General features: G+C 47.0%; 1 protein-coding gene across 2 annotated transcripts in view; it reads right to left on the reverse strand.

The window, feature by feature from the left end:
- Window positions 1-2422: 2422 nt before the first annotated feature.
- The window catches only part of AMOTL1 (angiomotin like 1), a gene marked incomplete at both ends in the record, with an annotated part of 65985 nt that continues 42281 nt past the window's right edge, over window positions 2423-26126 (reverse strand). For both annotated transcript variants that reach the window (XM_080614054.1, XM_080614055.1), the window contains 8 exons: window positions 2423-2526; window positions 3857-4126; window positions 4846-5072; window positions 6740-6865; window positions 8129-8319; window positions 11513-11662; window positions 18097-18242; window positions 25776-25865. In XM_080614054.1, the coding sequence (XP_080470180.1) occupies window positions 2423-2526; window positions 3857-4126; window positions 4846-5072; window positions 6740-6865; window positions 8129-8319; window positions 11513-11662; window positions 18097-18242; window positions 25776-25865 (1304 nt within the window). The remainder of the gene's footprint in view (window positions 2527-3856; window positions 4127-4845; window positions 5073-6739; window positions 6866-8128; window positions 8320-11512; window positions 11663-18096; window positions 18243-25775; window positions 25866-26126) is intronic.

Below are 26126 nucleotides of genomic sequence, written 5' to 3' on the forward strand. Positions count from 1 at the left end.
TCTCTTGAGTTCAACATGATAAAGGAGAATGAACCTTTGGGTTTATTTGAGCCGTTGCCTACACCAGGATTTGACTACACCATGGTCTCCAATCAACAGCTGCCTGTAGGTGACCATGAATCTAGGGGCAGCATCAATTGTAGACACACCTTTGGATAGCAGGAACTGGAGGTTTCCATGAGGAGGAGGAGGAGGAGGAGTGCTGTACTACAGCTGACTTGGAAAAGCTGAGCTGAATCACTACCAAACATAATTGAAAGCCACATCATGCATGCTGATTCCACACTGTTTCTGCGGGATGCCAAGCTGTCTGCCTGCACACAACCTGTTAAACAGTTTCATCAAAAGAAATAATTCAGCTGGTAATAGAATGCTTAAGGACCTCCAAGCACCTCGGTATCCTTATTGCCTGGGGAAACATGATGAAATGAAATGAAATATTCATCACTGTATTCCCTTGCTTTTGCTTCCTCCTGTCCTCCTACCACAGACATTTGAGGAAGGGCCATAGAGGTGGGTCAGCACTGATGCCACTCATGGGCCTGGCTTTTATGCAAACACAACGTTTAAATTAAGTTTAGAGAAAAACACAAATCCAATATACCCATTTTACACGGCATATATTAAGCTGCATAACGTCTTCCAAGGGTTTTACACATTTGGTTTCACAATGCAAAGCTGCTAATACTCAAAACGCACAGCTCACTTGCCCGCACAACCTGCCTACCACTACTTTAACAAGTGCAAAAATCAGGAAGAGGGAGACACTGACACATCTAATTCTATGTACACACAAAAGTAAGTGCATAGATGTAACATAGCAATTGGTTTTGAAATACAAAAGGCATCAGCCAGGCAGTGTTGAGTGCATGGCTCTGAAGGCTTTGAGGACTTCAGTTTTCAGTGAAAGCAGAGTTTAAAGTGCCTGGTGTTTTCACAATCGAGGGCTCTGATTTAATACCTAACAAGAAGGGGTGGCCTTGAGTTAGCCCTGAGCACACAGTTACTTCCAGCACCCATCACTCTTCCACTCTTGGCAGCTTCACACAAAATCCCATCACCCTTTTTTCCAAAGACAGGGTCTTCTCAGTGTCATTACAGTGCACCGAGAGGTTCAGGAACTGCAAAGCCAATACAAAAACACCTTACAGAGGAAAACTTCCCTATTGGCATGTGCAATGCACGAAGCAAATGGCATGCCACAAATAACACAGCTGGGGAGTTGGCTCTGTCTTACAGAGTCACTACCTCTTACAGGAATCAGGGACTGAGCTGAAAATGACCAGTGTTCCTCCTGGGTAAAACAAGGTGCAAAGAAACTGCAGCTCAGCACAGAAAACAGAGGATGCTCATGCACTGCTTTGCAGTTAAACCCTTCCTGGCCTGATCCTACACCCCTGAATGCCCAGCCCCATGTCAGCTTGAACTGCAGGTTTGTATTCTCAAGGAAGGTGGGATTTGGCTGTAGGCATTGAGAATAAGGTAAAAGCCCATTCTTACCATGAACACACTGATTCTTCCATTTCTGCGAACCAGTGCATGGTAAGAGGCATCTTCACAAGCAAACCCAGCTTAACTCCACTGAAAACACACATCCCTCTGACTGCAACACACAGCCCTTCGGGGAGCTGCTAGGATCCTTCCCCGATCTTCCCTCCTGGGGCCTTCCCATGGGTTGCTTCAGCAGGGCCCTCCTCCCCCTTCTACATTCATCCTCCATGGGAATTCCAGCCAACGACTGCTCCTACCAAAACCAGAATTCTGAGCAAGCTCTGGGATTGCAAGACACGAATATTTGCACTGTAAATGCAGCTCCAAGAGCAACACTTGTCCAGCCAGGAAAGAGGCACCTGACCTGCCTGCCCAGGAAAACCACACCACTTCAAACAAATACTCACAAGAGCCTCCCGTGTACACCTAAGGACCAATTATTCACAGAGATTAAGCAGCAAATACTTTTGGGAAGTTAACTGATACTGAGGAAGATGCAAGGTTCTCCTGGGTTATTCACAAACTCCCTCTTGGCCTCTAAAGAGCCTGGATTTCACTCCCTGTCCCAGCTGCAGAGAGGCAGGAAAACAGAGCAGCAGTGTGCACCCAGTCTGTAACTTCGCTACCCTCTCTTTACACCAGAAAATGCAGTTTCCTTTTCCCTCAATGATCCCCTTCTCATGCCATTTTCCATCTTCAATGCCCCTTTCTGCTCAGAAAACCCCATATGTTCATTTCATCGCTCCTCTTCAGCGCTCTTGACTCCTCGCCTGGTCCAAAGTCTCAACATACCAGACTCAAGCTTTGTTTTGGGCACAAACTTTCTGTTTCTTTCTTCAAACTCTCAGGGTTAGTTCTTAAGGGTTGCACAACAAGGACCATCTCGGACCTGGCTGTATGCACACAAATCCCCAGAGACGCCGTCCTCTGCTCAGATGAGGACTTCCATCATGTCTGTATCTGGAAACTCGGGCTTGTGGAGCAAGCTGCTCACTCTGCCTTTGCTGTCGGGCAGTTTCCCGTGGCTGGAGTTCTCTGCAATGGGAAACAAGGGAAAGTTGGTTTCCAGCTCAAATTCAACAGCAAAATGTTTGAAGCAAATATAAACACTTTTTTTTTTGGGGGGGTGATGGTGGGGCACTTCTTAACTGCATGTCCTACATACTGAAAGCTACATTGGACGAGGAGGCTGAGAAAACGTACTGCTCAATTCTCTGCACAATGACAGTAACTGTGTTGGTGTGCACAGACCCCAAGGGCAGGCACAAAGATGCTATTTAAGAGATACAGATCAAAGCAGCTCTTTAGCTGTGGCCCTAGAGAGAAAGAGGCATTTGTCAAAGGCTTACATCACTTTACCAAGTTACCCACTTGCCAACTGATCCATGGTAGCTCTCCACATGTATATTCCTATTCTGCGTCATTCTACTGCTACTCTGCATCAAAATTTAGGATGCTTTAAACACCATGAAGTCAGTACACAAATAATCAGATAGTTGGTTTAATCTAAAATGTATTGATTTGCCAGTGGGATGGGATAAGAGAATGTGTATGGCGAATTATCACAATGGATGATAGATGTTGTTATGTGTTTATCTTCATCACCATAGTTCTTGACAGTCAAATTCAGGGAGAAGAAGGACTCTAATTTCTTATAAACAGGAAAAGCTTGTTTCAGAGTACCTGGAAATAAATTCCAATCCAGATTGCCCAAAACACAGCAATCCGGAGTTTCAATTAATTCAGCCCTATTAATAACACGTGGCACATTTTTAGAGGGAAGGCTTGTTTTTGAGATGAGAGGAATATATAGGAAATGGGCTTTTTCAAAATACTATGTATAAAATAAATGTCTCCCCTGCTGGGGTGCAAACCAACAGCTTCCACCTTTCAAATAATAATTAGAATTGTATTTCTTTAATCCCTCCTTTCTGAATCTCCACTTCTTCCTTACTATTTCCCTCCAGGTTTTCTTTAAAATCAATTAGGAAGAAAATGGTGCTTTCACTAACCGCGTTTAGATTGAAAACAAGAGAAGGGTCTGAGTACATGAGCAAGTGTGGAGTATTTTCAAGGAGTGATACTGTACTTTTATCTTTGGCAGCAGGAATAATTACATTGATTGGAAACTCTGCCTGCCACAGGTGAGTGGAGCTTTACAGGAGCATGAAGCTCTGCAAAGCCAGACCAGGCAGCCTTGGAAAGCCTTCTCCCTAGGATTTTAGCTTCCCTGAAGAAACCCCCCCACCACCTCACAAACTGTAAGGTATCACCCCCCTCCATCAATGCTGGGTGTCTCTAGGGGTCTGATGACAACCCTGGGTGTGGATGCTGGCATTTCACACTGGGATCCAGCAGATCTTACCCAGTTTCTCACCAGTCCCCCGTGTCCCCGGAGGCCGTGGGGCCGGGCTGTGTGATGGGGTGGTACCCAGCCGCCCACGGCCAGGGAAGGAGGCAGTGGCAGGCCAGAAGAGCTCGGCGCTTTTGTCCGTCTGGGTGCTGCTGTCTTTGCTGCCTGTCTTCGCATGGGAGGCCGCCGGTGCTGGGATGGGCATGCAGGACAAGGAGGGCAGTGGAGGAGGCAGTGAGGGGCCTGATGGATGGTCATGGTGCTCCTTCCCCAAGAGCAGCCCTAAAAACACACGGAGGTCAGTCACATCGCAGCTCAAACTTAAGTGCTGTCATCCCCATCCCACCCCAGAGCTATAAGGCACTGATCTGGTTATACCTTCAGGCCTTTAGCTTGGCTTAGCTTCTCCCCTTGATGCTGCCTGTTGCTCTCCTGTCAGCCACATGATTTTTCCCCCTCAAAACAGCCTCCTGAAAGCAGCCGCCTGTTCCTGCATCCTCTCTGCACACCCATCCCAGTGGTACTGACCCCTAGCACAGCCTCGCATGTCTCTATATCCCCACCCTAAGTGGCCTCAAACCACAAGCAGTTCTACTCATTTTCCCATTTAGCAGCCACTTCACATCATGCACTCGTACCCAAAGGGATGCTCACCCTCTTGATTAACCAGGCTTTCTTCATAGCTCAAATTTGTTATTTACTCCCACAAAGCTGCAAACATCATCTGGTTATGTCTGGGAGGATTTCCCCCAACTATGGCCTTCTATAATCAGTGCAGAATGATTTAATAGGATCAAAATACAATTAAGATAAAATGCCAGGTTAAAAATTACTTATTTTTTACTTCAGCACAAGGGCACACATTCTGCCCATGGAAAGTGCTCTGGAAATCAGCTGTCAGGGCAATGTGTGCCATGGCCAAGTCACTTTTGCTTAGCTCGAGCAGAAGGATTAGGAAGAAGTGATGAATGAGGCAAATCTTAACCAAACCCTGAGCTCACCTATGCTTCCCTTCCAGATCTTCTCTTCCTTCTTCTCCTCAGCTATCTGGTTGCTGGTGAGCGAGGTCTGGCGTGAATGCACACCCGTAGCAGCAGCAATGGAGGGGACGGACCGAGCCGGTCGTAGGCTGGCACTGTCGGCTTTCCCAAGGTCCTTCCGTGACCGTTGCTGAAGGACTTTGATCATGGCATCCTTCTCAATTATTTTGGCATGGAGATTCTTTATTCTGGCAAAACAGGAATGCTCTGCTTACAGGAATGGAAGAAGCGTTTCTATGGGCAGGTGTCCCCACCCTGGGGCAGCAGGATGGGTCTCTGGGTACGTGCTCTCTGGTTTTGAGTGACTCAGACAAGGCAGCCCCCACCAACTCTTCTGAGGATAACCACGCACTTTGAAACAGGCAGCGTTCCTAGCTACTAAGCCAAAACTGAGAACTCTTCTGCAAGGTTAACTGAACCCATCTATTGCTGTGGCTTTACCAATCCAGCAGGAGCAATGAGGGCAGTATCCTGACCAGGCAGCAGATTGCTTCCTCCACCAGAATACAAACACAAAGGCAATTTCCACCCCCTAAGACATCAGGGTCAAATCTCATACAGACCCCAAAAGCACTCAAATCACAAAAGAACAGGATTATCTGAGACTTTCCTCCAGCAATGATTAAAACCGAATCATACCAAAAGAATATTAACCATATTATACAGAAATATAACTGTACGTGTACAATATGACACCCAGATAATTATAGCTTGACTGTGACAATACACAGTCCAATGCAGCTGCATTTTGTGAAGCTCAAATGCCTGGAAACACCTGGAAAACCTACACATCCAAGGGAGACAGTGAGTAACTTGATGTCAGCATTAGTTTTCATCATCAGCTGTCTAATTTGCAATGAAAACACAAGATCCTGATCTATCATTAATGAAGCCAGTGGTAAAACTCTATTCCTTCCCTGGAAGCAGGATTAGCTTGCATCTGTGAGTGGAAAACAAACCCCAAACCCAGTAAAGGCAATCACTGATATTTTCCACAAGCAGCAGAAGCAGACTGGGTTTTTTGTACAAATGTCAGTGTTTTTGTGGGGAAGCCAACACTGACGAGCAGATTTTGGGTAGTTTTTCAGTAAAATCCTAGAGGAAAGCGCAACCTTTCTGAAGGGATTTTTGCTCATCAAAAAGCCATTTTTCACCAGGAAAAAAGTCTGGATTAAAAATACTGCCCAGACCTAAACCTCATTGAACAACACGGCCACATGTCCACTTGTGTGCTGAAAAAGGAAAAGCACCTGCAACAATGAACGCTACTCTTGCTGACTGCCTGTGCCCAAACCAGTTTATTTTACACCTTCTACTACTTGTAAATGCATCTTTTTTAGTGGTGCTCGTGGTGCTGCATTTGGCAGGCTTGTTCCTAAATGCCAATGCAAGCATCACACAACTTGGATGTGGGATACTTGGTGCATCTAGGAGGAGGAATAAGCAGGCAAGGAGTGAAGAGCGAGGCAAAGGCAAGCCCTTGCGTTGCTGATTCTGTAGGAGTGCGATTACAACGTCGGCTTTTACAACCAGACACGCTTGTTTCCAGAGAGGGATTGTCACCAAGATTAAACAAGTGTTCAGCTTCCTCGCGTGCCAACCTACTTTTAACGGTGGAACAGCCTCTGTTTTGTAACAAGGTCATTTTTGGCACAGGGAAGGTTTAACAGGGAGGTAGGGAGGACGTTATCTAATGACAGCAATGCTTCAACCCGTGTTTTAATGCTGAAGAGCACAACTAAGTCAAGCTAAGCCCATCCTTTCCAGGCATGCGTGAAGGAAAAGAAGGGCATCCTGGTTTATTTGAACCCAGCCCAAACACACAACAGGCAGGTACGGCAGAACAGCCCCTTACGTGTACTCCATGTCCTGGCAGCGCCGGTTGGCTTGCACGGTCTCCTCCTCCTCCTGCCAGCCCCGCACCTCCAGTGCACTCTCACCATAGCTGCCATTGCGTGAGTGGCTTGGGGCTGAGGTGTCCCTGAAACAGCAGTTCAACACGGTGAGAGTTGGGTTCCTGAGGCTGTGAGATGGACACTTGCAGAGAAAACCCCAAACCTACACTCGAAGAGCAAGCTAGCAATGGGTGCCTGTCAACAGGATGGGTCATTTTGGCATTGGGTCATCTTGCTGCGGGCTACTCTCAGCTTGGGTTTAGTCATTAATGCCATTAATTAACTGGGCTGATAGAACAGAGCATGCTGAAATAGGGGGCTATCCCCAACGAGGCTAACAACCAGCCTGAAGGACAGGCTCAGACACCAGAGGGACTCACTGGGGAAATGGTCCCAAATCAACAAGATTACATTGCAACCAAGAAACAAAACTGTACACTGTAAAAGGTGAGAAGTAGCACAGGAACTGCTGCCTAGACTGGAGTGCAAAAGAAAAGGATCATCCCCAGTCACACACTTAACGGTGTTTCAAAGGGAAATCTCATTTTAGGATGTTTTCAAGGGATTTGGCTTCTAAGAAACTGGGGCAAGAGTTATGTCGTCATCCTCATCAGTGGAAAGCCTCACTGCAGTGCCTTGTGTACTTTCAGGCACCACATTTTGACATAAACCGAAGACAGACCAGACAAATGCTGTGTGAATGTGAAGGGCCTTACACCAAGGCAAGTGAGGAAAGGCTGAAGGAGGTAGGTTAGTTCAGGCCAGGGAAAACACAACAGGAGATCTGTCTTTCAATATTTACAAGGTTGTTATAGTGTCAACAGCGATCTGTTGTTCATCGTCTATGTGTGGGAAGGACAAGAATCAGTTGAAGTAGTCTGCAGTAAAGAAGCTTAGCTTAGCTATCAGGAGAACCTTTTTATTTTGAAGCTTTATGAAGTGGTAAAAGACAGGACTTTAGTAAAACTACGTTAAAACCCCATCTTGCAGACTGTGGGATGGATGCAACCATACACCAACAGTCTCTGCTCACTCCAGTGGTGCGGTGGAGGAGTTGCTTTCCCTATGCTGTATACATTTGGCAGCCCGAGGCGTTGCTGTTTAGTCCAGTGCTTGAAGCCGGTGCCTTGATTTGATGAACTTTTGGACCTGGTCAGAAGGGTAAATCCTGCCTTAACCAACTACTGTATCTCACTGGCATGACACTACAGAGAGGTGCATTAACCCTGGCAGCCTGACTCAGCAGGGAAAGGCAAGCAAAATCCAGCACTAAGAAAACACTCATTCCTTATTATTCCCCCACATTTTGTGTGGTGAAGGGCTGCCTGCTTACAGCAAGGCCATCTTACCTCTCCGTTGTAGCAGTGGCCGCGGCATTCATGGCGAAGTGCCTGATCGTACTCTCCTCCAGGTACTTCTGCTCCCACTTGGTCATGTCTGCTTCCAGGGCCAGGATCCTCTCCTCCTTTTCCCGCACCAGCTCCATCAGGGCTGGGGCATTGTGCTCCGGGAGGCTGCTCACCTGGTAGCTGCCCTGCCTCTGCCAGTGGAAACAGACAGATCCTTACCCTATGTCACGTACAGGAGCTGCTGACCCTTTCATTCCCGCTTCCCTGGAGCATGCAAAGACATCCCATGTCTTTTGACAAGGGCAGGTGGAACTCTCAGGCTAAACCCCTTAGGTTGTAGGAGGACATGCAGGCTGACCACGTGCGCAACGCCTGCACATGCTTCTTCAGACCATGTTGAAAGAAGCAGGGATTTGGTTGCTCCCTGGATGTGCAGGGATTTCACAGGATACCCCAAGCCAAGGGAAAAGACAGGAAAAAAAGCTGCTAGGGAAAAGAAGCAATGAAGCTGTCGAAGATACTCTTCTTGCCGGGACTTCATCACATGGCTGGGCAGTGCTCAGTATGGCCAGGCAGTTATTACCTGAGGGCTTAAATATAAAAGCAGAAGAAACTGTGACATGTAACCTAGCTACATGTAACCTATGTAAAACAGCAGCTGGGAAAACACTCCAGACATGGATTTATGCCTGTCCCTTCTGGCACATTAGCTCTCTCTGCAGCAGGTAAGTTTCCAAACAGAGGGGCAGAAGATCCCCAGGCACTGCAGGGTGGCTCCCATGGGATGCTGACAAGCAGCAATAGGTGTTTAACCCTTTCCATCTATGCTGCAAGGGAAACAATTACTCAGAGCAGGATCTACCCTACCCATTACAGTCACTTAATTAAAGCACTTAAGTGCCATAGGTAGCTGTCCCAGGCTCCTCTCACTGCTAGTGAAGAGTGGAGGAAGATGGAGATCCAGTCCTTGACTCAGCAGAGGTTGACTGGGATGAGTACACACTGAGGGCAGAGGCACAAAGCTCTGGGAGAACTCAGCAGAAGTAAATGTGGGTTTTTTCCAATAAAGAATGCAAGATACTTGTTACTCTCCACAGTGCACAGTGCTGTGTTAAAGGGCAAACACGTGCCATCACACTGCAGTGAGCACTGCAACATTTCCATTCTCCAAATCACATTTCCTCCTTCTAGACATCTATCTCCTGCTTATGGCAAACTGGAGACACCAGGGGAGGGCTGCGCCTTTGCCTTTGGTGCAGTAATGACGCGTTTGGAAGCTGCTTTCTGGAAACGCAATATGGAACAGCCCTTAGGAACTACAGCTGCGGCTGCTCCTGCAAAAACACTGTCAAATCTCTGGCAGGAAGGCAATATTTTGGAAGCACGGTCCTGGTCTGTAAATGGCATCTTGGGACATCACTGGTGCCTGTCATCTTCTGAGTCAAAACTGCTGCCAGCCCTGCATGCTCAGTTGGTTTTGGTCCTAGCTTGTGCGTCAGTGATAATGAAGATTTGCCATTTGGACTCGGTTACCAACAAGTCAGGAACAGAAGAAATTCTGGCTGTCTCCTTGTGTGCTGCGTCCCTTCAGCTGACTCCAGTAAAAAGGGAAAAATAAGCTCTTTTTTTTCCTCTGTGATGAGAAAATGTTTCAGGAGATACAATGAGAGAATATATATTACATATATATATTATATATAATCTGAGTTATCAGGAGATAAGTCAGAGAAGACAACCCTGAAGTAAAAAGTTGGAGCATTCTGATTGCAGCATAATGGCTGATAAACCAAAAGGTATAAATGATAACAGGAAAAAATACCCCAAAGTTTGTCTCAAAGCTGAGGTGAGACAAGTTAAGAGTATTGTTCTTCTTAAAACTTGCTAGAAGGAACTGGAGCAGGCATTTGAGAGCTATGGCAACCCCAAATGAAATTGCTAATCCCCGTGCCAAAAGATGTATTTTAAAAAGGAGGAATCTGTAAACTACAGAGGAATTTTCTACCCAGACGAGCAGATACAGAACTGTCAAGACAAGGACTTCAGTAACAGTCCATCCCATCCTACCTAATATATCGATTTGTCCCTATATTCCAGCCCAGAGAACAAAACTTTTCCTAGTTCCTAGTTCTACTTTTACCTTCACTTGAATTACAGTTGTATTCTTCTCAAATGTCTTTCCATTTGCACCAGCATCAGCATGTTATCCTCCATGTAATCTCTTTGTTAAACTGGAAGAGAGCAGGCTACGGGGCAACTGAGAAGGGCTACCCGAAGAAGACAGGCACAGCAAGCCCACAGTGGCAAGAAAGACTTTATACATCAGCAAGGAAAAGCCAATATGGATGGGAAAGGTCTCTAGGGAGCTGTTGGAAGGGTGCTGGGGGATCTGCCCTGCCTCAGGGCTGCTGGAGAGAAGGGGATGCTCTCCGGTCTGGCCACCTCATGACCCTGCAAACCACTGATACTGCCTTTAGAGCTATATCCCAGTTGCACCCTGCCCGCAGGAGCAGCCCTTCTGCCTTGTGGTAGCACAAGCTCTGTGTAACAGCTGCTTTGGTCTCCACTAATGGCTCATAAATAAGGAAGGGTACTGTAGCAGATGCATGCATTGACAGAGGTACAAGAGCATCACGTTTTGCTTATGTCGGTGTTTTTTTCCCCAAACGGTGGTTTGATGCACTTAGTACATCTGCTCACTCTCCTCCGGAGCCTATGGTCTTGTATCTGGCATTCAGTGTGGCTGCAGCCTGGAAATCATCCTCCCTGCAACCTCCTTATGCCTTTTTTTATCCCCTTTTCACAGATGACTGGACTTTGGGACTTGGGGATGGAGGAGGAATAATGAAGGAGTAACTGCGCATAAAATACAAGCATAACACTACCGCTCTAAGGGCACAGGGCTGCCCAAAAGGAAAAGAGGACATACACAGAAATGCAAATGAACACTTCTAGCCCATTTTGGGCTGTGCTGGTATTTAAACAATTTATTGTCTGAAGATGACACTGCTTGTCTCCACATCTGTCATGGGCAGATGTTTCTGTGAACCAGCTTTGTCCAGAATAAATGCAGTCCAAGCTCCTGCACCCACGAAATCCTGCACCATCCCACCTTGCTTTTTCAGTGAAAAAGGTGGGCTAAATCTCATCCAGTTCCACCCTTGCTGCCATGGGCAGGGACACCTTCCACTAGAGCAGGTTGCTCCAAGCCCCTGTGTCCAACCTGGCCTTGAACACTGCCAGAGATGGGGCAGCCACAACCCATCCAAAGGAAAGGAAGCCCAATGACCTGAACCCCAAAGCAAAGTGGCACCAGGCAGGGCTGCAAATGACTGTCCCTCTTTAAAAGCCATACCAAAGGCCCCACGTAGACCACCCCATCCTCACCTGCTGCATCCTCAGCGAGTCCAGCTCCCGCTCCAGGCGTGTGCGCAGCCGCCGCTCCATCTGCTCCCTCTTCTCGCAGGCTGCCTGCAGCTGCGTCAGTGCCTGCTGCAGCTTCTCCACCTTCTCCACATAGGCCTGCTTCCTGCGCAGCTGCAGCGGGGCACAGGGCATAGAATCAATCACAGAGCAGTTAGGGTTGGAAAGGACCTTGAGATGATTCAGTTTCAACCCCCCTGCCATGGGCAGGGACACCTCACACTAAACCATGTCACCCAAGGCTCTGTCCAACCTGGCCTTGAACACCGCCAAGGATGGAGCATTCACAACCTCCCTGGGCAACCCATTCCAGTGCCTCACCACCCTCTCAGGAAAGAATTTCTTCCTTAGATCCAATCTAAACTTCCCCTGTTTAAGTTTGAACCCGTTACCCCTTGTCCTGTCACTACAGTCCCTAATGAAGAGTCCATCCCCAGCATCCTTGTAGGGTCAGTAGTGTTGGGGCTCTGGGGGCACCCTGGGCTGCTGGGCACACTTGTAGGGAAGCACTGGGCTTGAGCATGGCTGTGGCACTCTGAGAGCTTCTCTAGGGAAGGATTGGTGCCCCTTTGGTGGGCAGGGAAGGGCACAGCAAGCATTGCTGGGGCAGCTCCACTGCTCTCGAAGGGAGCTGCCAAGATCTCCCACCACTGGGAATCATTAGCCATTAAACCCCCTGGCCATTTATCCACCATCGTGTTGGTGGATACTCTTTGGGCAAGTATACAGGCTGGCCTCATCTAAGATTGGGTTTTATTGACCGGTGACACTGTCCGCACTCAGAGTCTCTTTTTCCCAACCCTGCCTATCTGTTCAACAAGAACAGTGCCAGCAGCCAGAAGCATTCCACCTGCTCTAAACTGCTCCCAGGCATGGCCATGCCAGTGTACAGATGTGCTGGAAGCTAAAGCCAGGCCCTCCTTAGGTATACAGTGCAATTACTGCAGGGCTAAACGTGACACAAGGATTTTGCAATACAGGGGTATTGCTCAAGCATCACACCCCAAAAGGAATTTGCAAGTGGACTGCAGATATTCAAGGGGCTTAGCATCTATCCCCACTTCTTCTGGCCTCCTGCCATGCCACCAGGCACTCAGTGACACCATAGGGTGTTGTGATTGGGGTTCATGGCAGGAGCTGGCATGCTTGAGGGCTCTTGGGAAGAGGAAGCTGCAGATGCTGGACATGCTGGGCACTGGGATGGGCAGCAAAGCCTGTGGTGAAACTGGACCCCCAGCCAAAATCTGGCACTGAGAAGGGACGAGCTCACAGGGGCCAGGCACACCTTGGTGTCCATGAGCCACCCTCATCCCTGGTGAGCATGGACACTGACCCCAAAACTTGCCCATGGGGCTGCGGCAGTGGGGTCTGCCTGCTCACCCCATGGGCCACAATCCCAGCCTCAGGAAGCCCAGCTTCCCTCTTCTCCCCCAGCCTTTCATTGTGAATTTTCTCTTCACAAGCATGAACAAATTTACCTTTCTAAAGATACCTGCCTTGTAGTGGAAAAAGCAACAGCGCACACAAACTGAAGCTGCAAACCCCAAAAGACCTCAATGAACCCCCAAAGACTCCAAAACATTCCAGACTTAATGCCCTGACTCAGAAAGGGAGGGTGAATGGGTTTGAATGCTGGATCACACAGACTTTGCAAGCCTCTGCTAGACCCCATCTGCAGCCTGAGGATTAATGAGGGATGCTCAAGGTCACTGCCATGATCACTAAGATGCTCTTTAGGACTCCTAGTCTCCCTCAGGAGGCAGAAAACCACATTAAACCCCAATCAACACTGGGGACATAGGTAAATAAGGGAGGCTGGAGATGTGCTGTGAGCTGGCAAGGTGAGGGTGAACAGGATATCCTCGTGCCTAACTCTTTCTTAAGTATTTAAATCACTATTAAAATTAACTGCAATGTGGGACATAGGAGCTATAGCCACAAAAGGTATGTGTTTAAATACCTTGCGATGTAGTGAGAAGTTTGCTGCCTTCTTCCTGGGTGCATGGAGCAAATAAACACTAGCACTGGGCACCCCTGGCTGTGAGGTTCCCCTTCACCCAGAACTCCCACGCTACGAAGTTGCTTGGGTTTTAGTTTTCCACTTCTGTGATGCTGGGATCACTGAATCCAATGATAATAAACCCACTGTTTCTTGAAAATCCTTTTCTGCCACCCTAAACCCATCCACATCGCAGGTGAAGTGAAACATGGGCTTGTTCACAGCAAAAGCAAAGCTTGGTCTAAACAAACCTCCTCAAGCAGAGCCAACAACTGGCAGCATGACCTCCCTGGCCCCGCTGTAATCCAGTCTAACGCTTATGGCTCCCAGGGCTTTCCATGAAAATTAATGAGATTATAATCCCCACTCGTCTCTGGCAGCAGCACGAGGGTTGCATTCCTCGGGAGCTCACAGCTTGGCAAGACAGACACAGTGGTGGCTTCCTGCCGAATGTGCTATTTTGGCAGTAGGAAGGTGCCTGTCCCACCTCCCAGCTCCACCAGTGCAGATCGGAGAGGGGAAAGCGGCTCCCCTGGGGTCCCTCCTCATCTGCTCCCCCACATCCTGCCAGATGCTGCAGGGTCCATCTGTACCGCAGCAGCCAGAATGTGCCCTTGCAGCAGCACTCTAAGCCCCAGGGTTCCCACACATGCGTGTGCAGGTGAGGCGATGCATATGTGTCCACTGCCTCAGCAATGACTTTAGTTGGAGATATGCAAGAAGACAGTTCCCACATTCATAAATGTATAGGCAGGTTCTTGAGCCAATTCTGACTTTTCTATTCTGCCTATAGAGTCATAAGCAAAAAATTCACCTACACAGTTAAAAAACGAAGTACAAACTGTTGTCATTTAAATTAATGGGCTTGTCAGTGCAGTATGCATCCATAAGGGAGGTGGACTGCAATCAGAAATACATGATACCAAGCTCCACTGCCTCACAGACACAGACTCAAATGTATAAAAGCTGGATGCACCTGGAGAGGTACCAATCCATCCTCCCGCTGCAAGGTAGGATCAACTCTATCTAAAACCTGGCACATGTCTGTATAATCTGTTTACAAAACCCTCCAGGGGTACAGACTCCACAACCCCCCTGCAAACCACTTCACGGCTTATTTTCCTTTACTGCCAGAAAACTTTTACCCTAATGCCTAATCTGGCTTTCTCTTATGCAATTTAAGTAAATTACTTCTTGTTCTGTTTCCAAATTGTGATCTACCAGAGCAAGAAGTGTTTAATGAAACAATTCATATATTCACAAGATCAGCAAACTTGCCTGAACACTGCCCTAGTCCCAGGGATTAGGAAAATAAAGATGAAAGAAGAGCTCAGGCTAAAAGGGGATGATCCAAGCAAATGAATCTGAGTAAAGAGTGGGTCTCAGAAAAATATCTGTGCTAGGAACATAACTCCAGTTTGAGCAATGAATGTCTATGCTATAGATCTGAGATTTGAGTTAAAGACTGTAAGATATGGAGAACCCACTATCTCTCTAAGTAGGTTGTTTCAGTGTTAATTACTAACTCTTTATTTCTGGCCTGATTTGCTCAGCTTCAACCCCCAAACACTGCATCTCATTATTTCTTCTTACGTTAAAGAGCAACACCTAATCTGGCTGACAGCAATCCCTTCTTCATGTTCATGCGCATGGCCTGGAGCTCAGCCACCTCTTCATTTTCATCGTTCACAGCACAGAACAGCTTCTGGGCCCCAAATAAATTCTACAACTGCTTTCTGAACCCTCTCCAGTTATTCAGTCTTCCATCCAAAGTGTGGACCAGACAGATAATTCCAGCAGCACTCTCCCGGATGACGCATGGTGATAATACCACCTACATGGTTTTGAATTAAATTCTACTAGCAGGCACTGGGGATAATGCAGATTCACACTATCTTTTGTCAATTCAACATAGGAGCTGCTGTTTATTTCTCAAGCCTTGATTTAAAAAGCTTTAAAACTTAATTACATTCTGGTTGTAGAAGAAATCTGGGTGGATTTACAAAGCAGTGCATGATGTAGAGCTCTGGTAATAATAAAAATAATAACAGTCATTTTCGTTTGAGTGATTTTGTGTTTCCTTCAAATTATAGCAAAAATTCCTGATTTAAGATGAAAGGCCAAAGCTTCAACATCATCTGCTGTATATGTGTCAAACTGAGCTCCAGAAACACAGGAGACTGTTAGAAAGGTGCTCTGATTTAGTGATGAAACAGGCCGAAAACAAAGGAAAGGGAGCACAGGAGCTTGGGCACATGTCAGCAGCCACTCACCCGAGCTGCATGATACTGCCTTGAGGAATTAGAATGTGACAGCTGGCATAAAATTAATCTGAGCTCCCCGTAGAATGAAAAACCAGTTAAACCCTACCAGGTCCACATGGGTTTGCAGGCTGAGGGCTCTGACAGACACCCTTTGGCAAACACCATTGCATCGCCTCCATATGTTGTCACCTCTGAGATCTATCATGCCCCAGGCAGGAGGTTACCACCTTTGTAACATCCACCGTGGCCCAGGCAGTAGCTTAGCAGCTCTCAAGAGGGGAACCCTTGCCCTCTCCTCAACTCCACCAGTCCACAATCCAAGACCCTAGCTCCAATCCCCAGCACATTTCTGTTGGATGATGAGACTAAAAACTGGCAGCTGCAAAGCTCTCAGAGCCCTAAAGCTGCAAATGTATTTAGTACAGCCCAGCAGGAACAGGGAGGCTTCTTATACCACCTGCCTGGAAATCTGCTTCTATTCATCTGCTGCCTTCACCAGTGTGTATTCAGTGTTACTGACAGTCTGTGGAGCAGCCAGCAGCTAAGTGTATTTCTTCCCATCCCCTGTGTGATGCTGGGACTGTAGAAGCAGGTGTTGCCACCTAAAACATTCCTTTATTCAGCCACTTTGTAATGAAATGCAAATAGAAAACCTTGGGTTGCCTTTCAGGCAAACAGTGTCGAGTGAACTACGTACAGATTAAAGGTACGCTAGCTCCTGCAGCAACCCCAAGGGGACTGCCCCAAATACAATGGGATGGTGAGCAGGCTTTAGTCTAACTAACAAAGGAGCAGTTGAACTTAATGTGATCCTCTGCGTGCTGCTGAGTGTATCCACTGGAGGGAATGGAGTTCTTAAAATGTTTCTCAATGTGAAGTCAGAATGGTCAGGAACAAAACAGCACTGCCTTCAGCACTTACACACACACATATATATACATAAAGTGAGAGAGAGAATACCTTAAATCTTCCAGATTCTGAGTAACCATTAGTTATCCTAACAGGGGGTCTCACATGCTGGATACCCTGATAGTACACATTCAGATACCACTGAGGTCAATTCACATTTCATCTTCTCAAGACAATAAACTGCACTTAAGTTACTTCCAGGTATTTTGGAAAATACCTGCTCCTCACAAGACCCCTTGTGCCCCTGCACCCAGTGGGCTCCTGTGATTCACCCCCAGACCAGCTCTGGGAGGGTGCAGGTGGGAAATGTGGCACTGAAAGGGAACAGACCTGCTCAAGATCATGCCAGCAGCCTGTGCCAGAGCCTGAACCTCTACCCAGCCTGCTAGGATAGAGTTCACCAATGGCCCTCCCCTCCCCAGTGACCTGCCCACTCAGATAGTAAAGATCATGTTTCTTTTATCACCCATAAAACATACTCTCTCTTTGTTGGTCCCATGGACAGAGATTTTAGGTCCAAAAAGGCCTGTTTTAATAGTCAGAATGCATAGACTTTCATCTAGTTATTAAACCCACACCTCCTGATTGAAGGTCCTTAAAGAACACAATAAATGGAGACTTGGAGACCTCCAGTAATAAAGAACTGACAACATCGCTGTTAGTTATAATTCAAACAGAGCATTATTTCCACTTGGAATCCGTCTAGCTTCAGCTTTCAGCTACTACACATTGTTCTGCATTTGTCTGTCAGTTTGAAGAGCTCTCTGTTCCCAGGATTTCTGTTCCTATCTGAATACCTGTTTTCACTATCGGGCTTGTATGATCACCACTTAAAGACCTCTTGAAAGGTCTGCACTTCTTGGGTCTCATGGAATTATAGGGTGTTTTCAGCTCCCAAATAAAACCTATAGCTCTTTGTGCCTCTAAATCCTGAACAGTCTGATTTCAAACCACTGTTTAGAGGAGAAGTTACTGAGCCCTGTGCTGCTGTGCACATCTCAAAAGCCCCCTGGCATTATCTGGGGATAAATGGGATGCACCAACACCACGTGTTTGTGTTGCAGTCCCATTCAGTGAGTAGTCAGCTTTTTATTTGATATGTCTATTAAATCTTACCATTACCTCAGCCACCAACTACTTGACTTTGGTGCTGCTCCTGGCTCTGCTCTGAAAGCATCTATGGTTGTGGTCCCCTTTGGTTGCTTGTTTGGCTCAGCACTGTATAACTATGCATTTTCTCTGTAAAAAGGCCAGTGAAAGGGGAGCGGGAAGACCTGCCACACCATGGCTGGGAGGGATTTAGAACTTGGATAGAGGAAGCTCTAACCATGAGCTACCACTGTCCTCAGAGCAGAGGGATGCTGCCCATGCCTCACCTCCTCTTCCAGTTTGATGACCTTGGCTTGTGCGTTGTTGAGGGCCTGGTCGAGGATCTCGATGTGCCTCCGCTGGTCCTCATTGGCAGAGCGCACAGCTGCCAGCTCCATCTCCAGCTTCTCCTTCTCCTTCAAGTGCTCTTTGTCTGGAAGGAAGACATGAACAGGAGCCATTCCAGCAGGAGCTCACAAGCTGGGCCATGCACCAGAGATAAGCTGTCACCTCCATAGAAAAGCAAGATTTGTGTTAAGCAGCAGCAACTGGGGACATTACAACATAGAACTGAGACACCATGGGCAAGGAGTTTCTGCTATCAAGGCTCAGTCCCTCAATGCCAGCCTTAAGTGAGCACCAGCAGCAGAGATGAATGGCAGCCTGGGCTGCATCTGAACTAACAGAGCTTGTGGATCTGAGCACGGTCTCATAAAGCAGTTCTGCTGAACTACCAGCACGTTCCCCAGCTAAACCATGGCTTGCACCAGACACTCCTTTCCCATACAACACCCTGCCTGCAAACAACCTACATCAAGGACTTCTATACCTGTCAGTTCAGATGTTGTTGCCCTTCTCTAGGAAAGAAAGCTCAGCCCCATGGACGTGAGCTGTGCTGTTCATGGTCTGTTTTATTTGCAAAGACGGATATCACAAGAGATGTGAAAAAGCCAAAAACTAAACACAGATCTGTGCTGGACAGCCTGAAAATGGGAACAGGGGAAAGCAATAAGGAAGAATAAGATTGGAGGCATCTGAACAAGCCATGCAGAGGAAAGGAGGCTGTGGGAGGCATTTCAGCCCTGCAGGGGTCCTGGGTGACTCTCCAGTCCAGCATGACCTAAGGGTCCAGTGATCAGTGCTCCCCTCCTCTTAAGTGCCTTAATGCACCAGAAGTGAGGCTAAAACACGTAGATTACCCCTGTGCAGGAAAATCATCCCTTTTTGGGTAAGATTTAAGACGATGTTATAAAAAGACCTGGCTAAATTCAGTCAGCTTTGCTCACATCTTTTGCTTCAGCAATGAATTGCAGGCCCACCACTGACGCTGCTGGCAAGCTGCCTGCGGAATGCTTGGCTCCATCTACCTCTGCCCTGACAGTGCTGAGAAGCCATTTCAGGGAACATGAGCACCGCACACCAGTCACTGGATCCCTGATGCTGAACCATGAACAGTTAATGACTGGAGCGAGCAGGGATGGAGGCTTCACTCAGTGAAACCTCAGATTTCAAAATCTGGCCTTTATTCTGAATGACAACAGAAATAGACCATTTGGGAGGGAAATTTCCTCCAGAAATAATCTGGCATCAGTTAAACCTTGTTTTGGTTTTTAGCATTTTAAACACAGCATCACAGAATTTATTATTTTTTAACTGAAGTGAAAAGCTGCTCTCAAAACACTGAAATGTGGAAAACCTGCCCCTATTATCCAGCCTGTCCCAACCAAGTGTGGCCACTCAAGCTGGAAGCTCTACCATCCACCTCCCCACGAGGAGGGTCAGGAAACGTCACGTGGCCAAAGCCAGCCCATATCAGACCTGGAGTACCCACAGAAGGGCCTTACTCTTCCTTAATTACAGGCAGGATGAGAACAGGTTTAATTTACACACTATTGGTAGGCGCCTGCATCAAGGTGAGACCCACAGCAGCTGAGCCATGGGGAGCAACACACAAGCAGACAAGGTGAGCCCAAACCCACCCAGCCATCTTCCCATTTATCCTAAAAGGAGGAATTCAGCACCTCACAAAAAGAAAACGTGGCGGCAACACTGGCACATTTGCTTCTGCAAAGCCCTGTGATTGCTGCACACACCATGCCACCGACTGCCACCATGAGCCATTTTGGGATGATGTAGCCTTACATCTTCCCACGTTGGCAAGGGATTCTATATTGAACATGCAGACCTCTTCCTTCAACACAAGTACATCTAATTCCATCAGACTGAACAGAAGGAACATTAGAACCTACAGTATGAAAGCGAAAATCTGGGCAAATTATCAAGCAGCTATTTCAATGGATGGCAAAGACGTGGGAAGATGAATGCTATTTCAGCACTGTGGCACTCCACCACCTCATGTTGGGACCACACTGCATTTTCCACCCTCCCCTCAAAGGAGGACAAGATGATGCTGTACACAGAATAACCACTGAACCCAATAGAAAGCTGGCAAGAAAAAATCACTCTCAACACTTCCCCCTGTCAGCTTCTCCCTGCCAAATGCTGGAGACACAGTTTTATAACTACTTCCCTATAGGGTGTTAATTTGTAGTAAAGAAGGACTTTGTCGGATATACCTTCAATTCTCTTAAAATACATCCAAGGTACCCTTAAAGTCTAAAAATACTGTTTTACAGTGCTACCCTTGCATACACCTTCTGCTTTTTTTACCTAAGAGACTCCAGCTAATCTCTGTTTCCATTTTCTGGTGGGTCACTGAAGCATCCTATTACAGAACAGTTCCCAAAAGGCCTCTTTGCTGCAATTTACAGTTGTAAACTCACGGCTTTCCAATCACTGCCTCTGTTGTACCTCAACACACTGAGGACATTACACCTATACTCTGGCTGAAGAAAAAGAAGAGAAAGGCAAGAGCCTGCTTCCGTGCTTCACAAACAGCATTTTTGAGTTGTCAAGCTGAGTAGGTACATCAACAGTAGACCCGTTTCAACCCGGCTTTGAAGAAGAAACATCAGACAGAAAGACAGAGTCGATCTGTGCCACCTCTTCCCCCCACTCAGATATAACCCCCAGCTTTTCACACATTATATCTAAGTGTCAACTTATCTGACCAATTTAATGCCCACCTCAATACATCCGTAGCTGCTCTTCTCCTTGCTATGATATTGCAGAGGGGTAACAGATGTATTTTAAATACACGTCTTGTTTCTACAGAATGACTACTGCTGGAGGAGGAAAATACATCAAATTATGGCAGTGGGAGCCTAATTTGGCTACTAGAGATTTGCTGGGAAAGAAGACTGGCTCCTATACCATGTCCATCGTGGTGTTTCCAACAATTTCTCTTACGTACGTTCTCTTATGCATTTCTCTTATTGCCTTTCCCAGTGGTGGCTCTCTCCTCACAACTGCTAATGCCACAGACACTCACCTTCTTGAATGAAACTTGTGGGACTCATTTAGCCTCTCATCAGTCTTATAACTCCTGACATGGCAAGTGTGCGGAGGAGCTCTGCCATTCGCTCCATGGGTGTGTATGTCACAGCTGCTGCTGGTCACCTTTGGATTCATGAGCATGGGCACACCAGAATCACCTCTTCTGCTCATCCAGCTCAAGCCAGGACCTGGCCAACTCCAGTGGCCTGATCTTCCCAAGAGGATGCTGGGACAGTGAGGATGAAGAGTGGGACAGGCCCTTTGTGCCCTGCCACTCTGCCCAGAGAGCCCAGAAACGAGGACAGGACCTTGTTGCCTGCTCCCAAGACTTTTCAGCGGCTGGTTCCCACCCATAAGAATAACCTAAATAAATGCATAAATAGAGCCCATTCACTCCATGCAGCCAGCCAAGAGAAGGTTTCCCACAGCTTTACTGAATTCTTTGCCCATTAAACAGGGCCAGGTTGCCGGACATTGCCATTTCCCTGCAGAGGAGCAGCAAAGCCACTGTCCGTCCATCTCTCCCTCTGCCTGAGCCTTGCTGCAGCCCCTGCAGCTGTGATTTGATGCTGACTAAGCTGAGCCTGGAGCAGCAGCAATGCAGAACTGGGAAATGAAACATTTCTTTCCATCCCCACTGGCAGGTCTCCATGAGAAGAAAAAAAGAAAGCAGATACCAATGCCAAAAGAGCTCATTGCAGTCTTCTCCTCCTGCAGTTTCGCTCATAAATGGCATGCTTCCCACAGCCCTCTGGAGTTTGGGCCACACCAGCACCAAGAAAAGGCTGAGAAGCTGCAGGAGGTCGTGCTTGAGTCCCTGAGTCCATTTTCTCACATGATGGCTAATGGGGATTCCACACTGCAATTAATAATTATGATTATAATGTACTTAACAAATGGTTTGGGGTCCAGGGTTACTTGTGGTCACCAACCCAAGCAGGAATGCAGAAAGGTTTGGTGCTCTGTTGTCAGAGGAAGTCACTGAATCTCCATTGTAGCCGGTGACTGCTTTCCTTACCCTATGAAGTATTGTGGGTAGCTTGAACTGGTCTGATTTACATCTTGGGCATTCCATTTGCATGTCATGAAGTACAAGTCAGGATAATTTGACCTTCATGTGTTGCAAACTGAAATCAGATTTCCCATGCCCTTTCCCTTTGGAGGGCAAGGGGAAGTCAAATACCCATTTTTCTATGTGACACTTCAGGATGCTGCTCCATGTGCTGGTGCCCTTGGCTCTGGGTACACGGGGGCAGCAGCTTCCCCTTCCCCGTGTGCACCTCATGGGCAAGGAGCTCTGTATCACTTGCCCCTGCAACTTCTGCCTCTGCCCTGATTCTTTCCTGTGTTCATACCGAATGACTCTTAGTCTGCCCAAAATCCCACCCTCAAAATCAGCTACTGTGAGTGTTTTCTTTGGCTGGATTCATTCAATGAGGATATTACTTTGCCTGGGATACCTGGGACAGAGATACGTGCACAAGTGCGAGTCACATCCACTGAGCACTCCCAGGAAGCACGAGGCTCTACCAACACACTGCCAAAACTGTCTTTATGTCCCCACTAATGGATGTAGAGCCCCATGGATGTGCACAGACCCCAATCTTCCCTTGAAGGAACCCCTGCTCTGACAGCGTCTCTAAGTCCCAGAAAGACACACAAAATTCTCAGACTGTACCATAAGCTTTCTCTCTGCCCTATGCCCTTGAAACCATCTTCAGTCTTCCTGCCTCTCGCCTTCCACAGCTCTTAGCCTCCTCCTGCCTGGCTCTTCTCTCATCTGTATGGGCCCATACGCCTTCTTTGGTTGCAGCTTCATGTCTTTCCTTAAAAGAACCTTTTCCACTCACAAACCATCACATAATTAGGATGAAACTAATAGGCTGTTAGGTCTCTCCTACACCAATACAACAGCAGCATTTTTCTTAGGGACTTAATACTTTGAGGCATGCAGCCTGGCTTTACCTGTTATTATTACAAAGAATTAGAGCTTTTGTCACCTCTGGTCTCCACCTCAGTAATGGAGAGCTCTGCAAGGAACTAAGAAACGATCCCTGCACATCCTGCCTTGTCAGACTTCTTTTACAGGATTTTTATCCCTATTACTGGAGTGTTACCACAGTATTAATTCTCCAGTATTTCCAAGAAGGAGCATTAAAAAGCTTCAAGAGCTTTATCTTTCCTTCTTTATCTCATCATGGGACTGGCTTAAAAATTATAACTGCTAGGAACCCACCGATGTTGGAGTCTTTTTTCTAACTTAGGTCATGGATGTTAAAGGCCATGTTTTCAGGTTCTTTTCCATAAATACAGGGAATATAAATCTCAGTTTGCTTTCCTAATGATTCGTATTTACTAATCTGACTTAATAAGCTACTGCCCTTAGGAAAAACACAAACATGAGGTTCATGACAAAACTGCAGCAGCTGATGGGAGTGCACAGAGGCACCATTTTTCTTCTTCTTCTAAAAATGACTATTTCAGTCTCAGTAGCCAAGTGTACACATGGCAGCTAAACCAAGCTGCACCCCTTCTGCTCTAAGTTTTCTGCCTAAGCACCTCATCAAAAGATGTGAGGAGGGTACAGACTGTGCTTGCAAACCTCCAGGCTGGCAGTGAAGTGCAGCCCTGGTCATGGCCTGCCCCTGGACAAGACTCATGAACAATCTCAGTGTACAAATCATAGAGTCATGGAATGGTTTAGGTTAGAAGGGACCTTAAAGCTCATCCAGCTCCAACCCCTGCCACAGGCAGGGACACCTTCCACTAGACCAGGTTGCTCCAAGCCCCATTCAACCCAGCCTTGAACACTGCCAGGGATGGGGCAGCCACAGCTTCTCTGGGCACCCTGTGCCAGCGCCTCAGCACCCTCACAGGGAAGAATTTCTGCCTAATGTCTAATCTAAATCTACCCTTTTTCAGCTTAAAACCATTCCCCCTTGTCCTGTCACTACCTGCCCTTGTGAAAAGCCCCTCTCCAGATTTCTTGTCAGCCCCTTTAGGTATTGGATGCTGTCAGCATCAGAGGATTTCCAAGCAAAACCTTTTATGGGCTCTCAGAGGGGTGTTTTAGGCGGGTAGCTTGATATCGAGGTCATTACTCTGCATGCCCCAGCCCAAAGAACATGACTGAAGAGGACCTGCCTTACATGTGCCCATTTTTCTATTCTTGGAAGCAATCTGCATTGCATTAGTAACATTTAGCTCTTTGGCCTAGTCAGGAGACACTCCAAGCATCCAGACCATCTTATGTGATAGGATCCAAAAGCTATATTTGTTTGTAAGCTGTGAATTGATAGCAGCAACATACTGAGAGCTCAGCACAACTTCTCATTGCTAGATATTTATCAGTAGAAACACAGAGCATGTTTATGCACTGGAAAATGACTCAAATAACTGAGCCCATCCTGGGGATTTAACTCTCCCTTGTAGCTATCAGTTTATGGGAACACACAGGAAGTCTCTATATGAAGACAGCAGACCCCAGTCTGCAGTTCGCACTGTGCAACTTATCCTGTTTGAAGTCTTCCCAAGGATGACAACACCTACATAGCAATGCCGTTTTCTTAACCGATCATCCCCTTGGATTCGCAACAGCATCTACATGCCCTTGTGGCAACTGCTAATATGGCAAAGCTAACACGGGCATGGAAAAGATCATTAGATTCTCTTCTGGTTTGTGCACACATGTACCAAACGATCAGTGAAGTTGCTGTGTTGGCATCAAGGAGATGGTTCTCCTGCATTTGGAGGAGCTGGTGGACATTGCAGTGAGGCACACGGATTAGTATCAAACACTAATGGAGGTGGCCAGTTCCCCATTTAAGGATCTGCAGTTACAGCTCATCTTTCAAGTAAGCTCTTGGTGCAATAAATAAAACAGAAGGATTAGATGTACACACCATTCAGCTTCAATGGGATTTCAGCCCACAAGGTACTGCACAAGCCCTTCTGGAAGCATGCTGAAGATGCTCAGGATACAAGAGAAGCCACACACTCAGGCAGCATCCAGCTGCTTTGATTTTGGATTGGATGATCACATGGAGCCATCAGCACACAGCAGGGAAATGCTGCAGCACTGTGCCCAGGAATTATGGGAGCCTAAAATCTGTTGAGGATGGATGCTTTTGTTGTAAAATCTTTGCCCTTTCAGTCCTTTGTGAAAAGGATGGTCCAGCTCTGCTCTCCCTCCTGTTAGTCAAACCATGGCACTGACAACAAGTCAACAGAGGTTCTCTGGGCTTTGCCCAGCCAAGCAAAGAACCTGGCTTCCCTAAAAACCACGTATCCCTGGAGATGATCCCTGCAAGCAACACTTCACCATTTCAGATGAATATTTATCAAAAATAAGCTGTGCTTCCATTAACTCCCACTGCCTGCTTCTGGTGCTCAGGGAGAGAAAACAAACAGCCTAAACAATCCAGTCTGAAGCTTAAATAAGAGTATGTGATGAATTAGCCGACTAAAACCAAGCCGTAAGGACAGTAATAACTAACAGCAAAGTATTCACCTCCACTCCAGCATGCATATACATCTATGCAACTTCAAAACAGATTAGCACAGTACTCACTTTGAGTGACATAAAGGCCCTCTGTTGACTTATCCTCATGCCCATCGAAGTCTCTGCTGGCCAGCTGCCTATTGGCTGTCTCCAGTCGTTCTGCAGAAAACAGGAAATACTTTAAGTACAAATATATGTATATAAAATTGTAGGCCAACCAAGGAAATAAGACGCATGCCAGCAGAGCAGTATAAATAGACTCTCTGAAGGAGGACACTAAGACGGAGGCTGACACATACATAAAAGATGAGGCCTTTGACCTCTTCCATGAAGCTGTGCCATTCAGATCTACAGAAAGCAGAGGAAAAGCCTCTGCCATGCCCAGGCAGTTCATTCCTCACAATGTCCACAATGCACAAG

Source organism: Psittacula echo, assembly GCF_963264785.1.
Source record: "Psittacula echo genome assembly, chromosome: 3".
Lineage (NCBI taxonomy): Eukaryota > Metazoa > Chordata > Aves > Psittaciformes > Psittacidae > Psittacula > Psittacula echo.